At 35.5% G+C, this 7784-nt stretch overlaps 1 protein-coding gene across 5 annotated transcripts in view; it reads left to right on the top strand.

Moving 5' to 3' along the window:
• The window catches only part of AP3B1 (adaptor related protein complex 3 subunit beta 1), a 160904-nt gene that overhangs the window by 84136 nt on the left and 68984 nt on the right, over positions 1-7784 (top strand). For all 5 annotated transcript variants that reach the window (XM_035892818.1, XM_035892823.1, XM_035892822.1 and 2 more), the window contains 2 exons: positions 2116-2292; positions 7408-7594. In XM_035892818.1, coding sequence (XP_035748711.1) covers positions 2116-2292; positions 7408-7594 — 364 coding nt within the window. The remainder of the gene's footprint in view (positions 1-2115; positions 2293-7407; positions 7595-7784) is intronic.

The raw sequence follows: 7784 nt of genomic DNA, 5'->3' as shown, positions 1-7784 counted from the left end.
AATGGCATCAGTCTTACAATTTCGCAGGCGAACATATTTTGACTGCACTTAAAGTTTTTATATGTAGCAGTTGTTCCGTAGTTTGTTCCCCTCTCTCACACTATGAGTTCCAAGACCATTTAATTTTTTCGTCAGTTCACAAAAAAAATCATCTGTATCTCAATTAGTATTTACGTACATTTATATATGTTAAATCACGGTATTATATCATTCTCAGTACTTTGTTACCGCTACCTTAAATATATTCTCCACGTTTAGAATTGGCATTTAACTCTTGAGGGGATTTGTTGTTGTTGTTCTTGGACTCGTGTATTCTGTTTTTCCATTATCTGGTTGCAGTCCTCTGTTTTCGCCATGACATGCCTGTTCATGTTTTTGTTGGCATGTGTATTTGCAACAATGGGAAGTATAGAGGTGGGTATTAACAGGTTGGCTTTATTCAAAGCTGTTCCCAAACTTTTGGAGCAGTAAAACATTCACAATCATTAAAAATTCTTGTGAACATAATTAGTGTTTCTTTAGTATGGCTTAGTGGGACGTTTATTAGGGTCTGTGAACCATAGCTTGGGAATTGCTATCCTGAACCTTGGTAGTTTACTTGCATTTGTTACCTTTTATGAATGTAATTGGAAATCAGTAATTTCAAATTTTATGTGTATACAGCATAGGATACTTAATAGTTGGTTCCTATTGCAATTCTGAGAAATAGATACTCATATATGAATAACATGCTGGAATAATATAATAATATGCTGGAAAAGTAATCAGAATGTAAATAATAAATATATTTTTATATAAATAAATAAAATGTATAAAAGATGCTAAGAATTAGTGCTTTGAGACCCACAATGCTGAATTTCTAAAGCTTGTTTCTCCAGCAATCTTACCTAAGGCAGAACTCACTCTGGCTTAAGTGTAAGCCTATTAAAAGATTACTGTAGGGAGTAATGGAAAGTGTTAGTGCAGATGTTTCTTTACTTTTTTAGAAAAAGCAGCAAAATTAGCTGAAATTGCAGTTACAGTTGGAAGCTTTCCTTTTTTCTAAACTACAGTCAGTCATTTGATAGGATAGCACAGTTAGATTTTTTTTTTTCCCCTAATATTTCAACATCTGTTGAACAAGAGTTTGTACAGAACGTGACAGCACCACAGTCTGTAGATGCTATGCACAACATGCTTCTGCCTAGAATTTTCTTACCACCTACTTTCTTCCTTCCTCTCAAGGAAGAGGAATACTGTTTTCAGGGAAGTATGTAACATGGGTGCAATTTTTAATTTGACCACCAGGTAATAGAGGCTAGCTCATGTTTGAGAAGAATGTGTGTATATTATTTCATTTAACACCTAACTACTAATAGCTAAATTCTGTGTGGAGCATGAGCTTCTGTTTCCTCTTGTGCTTTTCCATTTTGCTTCCCTTCTATCTGTGACAGTACTGTGCTTTTGATGTCAGTGCCGTATGCTGGGAGTTCATCTAAAAACTGCTCGCTACTGCCAGTGACTTCAGTGAAACAGTCAAGTAGCTCCAAAGCAGTAAGACCTGTGTGAAGTTTCTCTGGCCTTGAATGTTTGCAAAAATGTGAGTCTTACTGTAATAAAATTTTAAATAAAAATGAATATAACAATAGTCCTAAAGAAGTTCTTTTGCTTTTAAAGTAGACAGGCAGGATTTGAGGAAGCTGTAGTGTTGGAAACCATTTCCATTTGAATATATTTGCAAAATAGCACTATTTTGTTTCAGCATGATGTTTAACATAACTTGGTGCCAAGAATTCCCAACCACACCTCAAAGGCTTGGATTCTCTTCCTGGCTGCCACCAGCTTGTACTGTGAACACGAATACGTCATCTCTGTGTGCCTCTGTTTCCATTTCTGCTCTGTTCGTATTGTCAACTCATAGTGCATGGGATTTGGGGCAGGATTTGTATCTACATTTGTATGAATATTCAGTCTACCACAGTGGCCATATTGAACAGTGTTTAATTTGGGTCTGTATTTCTTGTATGGAAATTGTCTTTAAACAATATTTTGTTTAACTTGTTACTGAACAGAGACGTACAAGTACACAAGTAGTCTTTGTGAATGTGTTAACTTAGAGTGCACAATGTTTTTCAGGTTCCAGTAGCCAGAGCCAGCATTCTTTGGCTCATCGGCGAGTACTGTGAACGGGTTCCAAAGATCGCACCTGATGTTTTGAGAAAGACAGCCAAGAGTTTCACTAATGAAGACGACCTTGTGAAGTTGCAGATCTTAAATTTGGGTGCAAAACTCTATTTAACAAACTCAAAGCAGGTAAGCTTAAACTCAGAAGCATACATATTTAGAATCATGCTAGGTTTTGTACAGTCTGTATAGATCATTGGTGAGTTTTGTTATATAAGTAACCAAAACTGGTCCATATCATTCTACAAAGAACAACTGAAGATCAGTTTTCAAGAAATCTAACAGACTAAATCTAACCAGAGTCTTCGAGTATGTGCTGGATTGTAAAGATGAATGTAGTGATGGGATCACTCTTTTTTTCCCTTTCTTGGGGCAATTGTGGATTTTTTTTAATTAAGTAGGAAAGATTTGTAAATTGTAGCGCTAATACCAGAGAGGAAATTTTTGAGATGTGATTTAATGTTCTCTGGATCTAAGACTAGCATTTTCAAGGGACTACTGTCAGTTTGAACAAGAAGCTGCTCACTTTTTGTTCAGAGTATCTAAAAGGAGCTGCAGGCAAAAGGCCTCATTATGTCTTTCCATCAGTGCTTATCTTAAAAATAGTAACTGTTTTCCCTTTTTCTGTATTTCATACTATTTCACTTTACCTTGTGGAGAGGGTGGGTTTTGATCTTCTACAGTAATAAAGATAATCTAAAAATGTCAGATGGTACAAAAAGGTGAACGTAGATCTGCAGGCAGCTGAAAACAATAGCTATGAGAGGTGCCAGCTGCCTCGTTCTTCTCAATGACAACACTGTGAACTTCATCACTCACTGGCTGTGGAATCATTTTGACACTAATTTTTCACTCTTAATTCCAAGTATTACTGTAAAAGGTTGTAAAATCAAAGTTGGTTTTTTTTTTTTTTTTTCCCAAATGTAGAAGAAATATACTGTCTGAGATTTATACACTGTCGTGGGCTGCTAGATGTCTTTGTTTTACAACCGCTTGGACAGCACAGAATCTTGTACCTCTGCAGTTGTGGTGTCTTCTCATTCTTTGATAGCTATATGCAACTGCAGACTTGGTCTGAGACTTTATTCTGTAGAGCATGTGGGATATGAACTGTCTTGCCATGCATTCAGATAAGAGTGAATGCTTGTCCTTAGCTGATTTCTTTCTGTCAGTGCTCATCTTAATGAAAATGCTAAGTGATCTAAGGAAAGATTGGTTTGATTATCCAGACTGTCTCCTTTTGGCCCATTACATAATAATTTACTAATTTTCCATATAGTTTTTGTAATTTTACACTAATTTTTCCACACCGTGTTTGGCCAAAAATCCATTGCCTACAGGGAGCTGATGATTCTGTGATGCTCTTTTTCCAGTTTCACATCTTCATACGTTTTAAACTGTCATTGTAAGTGTTGCATAACCCTTTATTCAAATATGGTAATGATGATAAAGCAGAAGAAACTGTCTCCTGAGATTCCTCCTAAATTATTAGTTTCATCAAAGGGTGTTTTCCTCTTTTAGTTTTAGGTTGTGGAAAAATAAGTTGTCTTCTCAAGTGTTCAAGCTATTCGTATACAGAATTCCAACAGAGTAGGTTGATGACTTGGCTTGATTCAAAGCTCCTTTCAACCTAGAATGAGATGGTTTTGCCTTTAGGACCTGGCAACACTCTTCTTATATCTGGATCCTTATTCCCAGGAGTAACTCTTCTTTACTTACTCGGTATTAAAACATTTATTTCTGGAATGACTTAGGTTCCTAAAAAGTCCAGCTGCTTTTCAGTCTAACTTTTCAAACTTGAAGGCAAATCTTTTACACTTGACTGCTCAGTTGTCAGTCTGTCCATCTCTCCTCATCCCCATGTCTTACCCCCCCACCTAATACTTTTTTCAGTCCTTTGAGTTTCATCCAAAGTCAATGGAGTTGTGAAAATCTCAAAGATACAATGTCACTTTATTGAAAAAGAGTGGTAGGACAGCCAAGAGAGACTCAATACCAACCAACCAGATGAAATGAGCTCTTTCCCCAGGTGAAGGAAAGGCAGGTTAAAATAATCTGTTAAGTCTTGTTTGGAGAAAAGCACAAATTTCTGGAGGAAATAACACTTTGGAGGTTTTTTTTGCTTTCTGTAAATCTATTCTTTTATTTGCTGATAATTTCTTTAGGCATATGTTCAAACAATTAATGCAACACATTCTCAGGAGTGCTTATTAAGATTTAGCATTTTTTATAAGAGTTTCCAAAATCCTTTAAATCCTGTGATCGACCCATGAATTTTCAAAGGCTGTTTATAGTTTAAGGAAGAGTTTCAGGCTCAATGCTATCTGAATAAATGCAATAAGAACAGGTTTTCCTCTCGTTGTCTATGTTGTTTGGTCAACTTGCTTCCTTTTTTCATCACTTAAAGACAAAAATCATTGTGAATGTGCTAGATAGCTGTCTAAATTGAGGTCCGACAGGAGAGTCTATAATGCAGTTACTGCAAGCTAATGATATCGAAGAGTGGAGAGAGAGCTGTTTCTCTCTGATTGTAGAGCCTCATCTGTTGGTGATACTTGTATTATAAAATTTTTCAAGTGGCGATCTACCAAAAGGTTAATTGCTGCTAATATAGGATAGGCAGTAAATTCTTAAATAGAACTATTGTCACTAGAAAATTCTAGAAATATTGCTGAAGGATGACTTGAAGTATACTTTTCATATTAGCCAAACCCAAATGTACAAAAAATAGTAATAGATTCTAACAGTGTGGGGATAAAAGAGGTGATGATATGCCTATATAATGAGCATGTCCAGATAACAGGCAATGTTGACATACATAAATGTAATACAAACATAAATGTATTGTATCTTGTATCAGTATACTTTGTCTTACTGTTCTGTGAAGCAGTCATGGTGTGCAGATACTGTCATATTTCACCAAATTAGCGTGCTTGCTCAAGTAATTTCCAGCTTCTTACAGATATTCCTTTGTTGGAAAAACTGATGTGTATTCATTAGTTTATTTTTTGTTTTTAATTAAAATTAATTGTTTCTATTAGCTACCTCCATGTAGAAAAGCTTTACTACTTGTTTGGTTGCGTTGGCCTAAGACAGGAAAAAACAATAGTGTTTTCTTGCTGTTTTCATGAAAATTATATTACACATGATGCTTGTATATATTCTTCCATATAAATTTGTTGTGTCTTTATCTGTATTGAACAACGTGGAAAAGATATTTTAGGGGAGAGGAAAGGGGGGAGAAAAAGGGAAAGGATCATAGAGAAAGTGATCCCATTAAAGAAAATGCAGTCCTTTAGGATCAACTCTTTATGTGATTCCATCAACGCTTACTGAAAAAGTGCCCACCATGACAGCAAACCTCTCAACATTTCCCATCCCTATAGCAATTCACAAGCAAAGACCACTCCGTTTTATGATCCGTTCTGCTGAGCTTTCTGCCATGACAGCAAGGAGTCTTGTTTTGTTTTACAGAGGAGAAGTGATGGCCAAGGCTGCAGGAGGTATCCCTCACTTAGTTTAATTCATGCTACCTGGGAACCCTCCCTTCCAATTCCATTTAGATTGAACAGCAGAAGTCCTGCATGAATGCAGATTACGTTTGTTCTGTCTGATGCAGTTGTTTAAAATGTTATACCCTGACATAGAAATAGCTGCCAATAAGCTGTGAAACGCATAGGGGAAACTTTTACCTTTCCCAGAGCAAAGACAGTACTTTGGAGGAAAAAAATATCTTTTCGCAGAACCATCCTTGAGTATCAGAGAGAAAAAAGAAATTAAAAATGTTTCACTGAAGGAGTTTTTTAACTATGCTTTTATTACTATTCTAATGTAATATGACTAATTTCTTCAAATCTTTGGTACCACGGGGTATTTTGTGAAATGCTTGCATACATTGGATTGCATGTGGTTAAAATTAAACCCATTTTCTGTTTACTATGTGTTTCACTTACAGGAGTTAATCAATATTCCGAAAAAGTATTTTTACCTCTCTAGAAAAAACTTTAACTTGCAGTCTCAAGCTGGAAATTATTAAACTGAACTTTTCTTAGCAAATTGCACATAACAAAATTGACTTTTTTTTTTTACATATTCTTCTATTCACGATTGAAACTGTTATTGTTCTAACAATAGCATGATAAACAAGATATCTATGCAAGGTTTTTTCTTTGTATAGGAAAAATGAATCCTCCTTGACAATACATCTTTAACCCTGTGTTGTCCATCCATTCTGAGTTGAAATAATAAAAATTTACTTCCTTATGGTATATTATTTTGCTCTTTTTCCTGTTTGCTTGTATATAAAGAAAGTAGCATACTTCTTTCAAACGTATCTAATGGATACAAGTCTCTTCAGTGCTATTGTTCTGGCTACACTACGTTATTTCTAAAATACAGGGAAAGTGTCCCTAATTTTTATATTATTTTAGTTTTAAAAATTTAACTGCATTATTAAAATTGTTTAATACATGTTAATATTCTCAGGCATCAAATTAGGAAGTCCTGTTATGCTGTAAAAAGCTGTGATAATATAAGTTGCTCTCTTACATAAATAAATAAATGACCGGTATTACTGGAGGCTTTAAGCTTCAAGAAAAAAATGGAAGAAGTCTTTTATCCTGGTTTTTAGAGGGCATCAGCAGCTTGCTTTTATGAAAAAGTAACAGCTAAATGCACTGCAAATAATTTGCAGTAATCCAGTTCAGTGATTCATGTGTCTGCTTTAATGGGTCATAATTCAGGATAAAGTAACTGAGTGCAGTCAGAGTGCAGACACTGCTTATGCCAGGGACAGTATCTCTTCATAAAACACACCTCAGCAGAAGCAGTTTGCCAGCCCCCTAATACCCTCTGATGTTTTGATGTCCTGCATATTTTTCCGATTAAGTTTTGAGTGCCATGTTTTTAGTTGTATTTCCACATTCATTATCCTCACGTAGACCCTTCAGCGGGTTTGCCATATATGATTATTTTTTTAATGATGCCTTTCTTTCCACTTCAGCAGTTTAATAATCTAGCACATGGCTGCTTCTCAGTACTCAGCATTCACCTCCCCAATACAGAAGAGGACATGTGCTTTGGCTTCAGAATTCCATTTGCAGCTTTAGAAATGCATATTCCCTGTGGAACAACATTTGTTTGACATAACCATTCATTTTTATTACCTCTTTAAATATGTTTATCCAGAGTTATCAATAATCATAAATAACTTGTATTCTGTTCTTGTCCTGTTTTTTTCCACAGACAAAATTGCTTACCCAGTACGTATTAAATCTCAGCAAGTATGATCAAAGCTACGACATCAGAGACCGTACAAGATTTATTAGGCAGCTTATTGTTCCGAATGAGAAGAGTGGAGCTTTAAGCAAATATGCCAAAAAAATATTTCTGGCACAGAAACCTGCCCCATTGCTTGAGTCTCCTTTTAAAGGTATAACTGCCAAAATCATTTGGTAAATGTTCATTGTGTAAAGGAATGTGGCAGTCTATTCTATTTCGAATATGTTCACAAATTGTGTCACTTAGCAAATACAAATGATTAATATGCAAGGGTACTCGCTCTGCTTACTTGCTTTTCAGCAAGTGAGGTTTGCATGGTGCAAACACGGTGCATTTCTCTG

This window comes from Egretta garzetta, unplaced genomic scaffold (assembly GCF_000687185.1).
Source record: "Egretta garzetta isolate BGI_Z169 unplaced genomic scaffold, ASM68718v1 scaffold424, whole genome shotgun sequence".
NCBI classification, from domain to species: Eukaryota; Metazoa; Chordata; class Aves; order Pelecaniformes; family Ardeidae; genus Egretta; species Egretta garzetta.
Note: the sequence above shows the minus strand (reverse complement) of the source record. Positions and strands in the feature narration are given on the sequence as shown.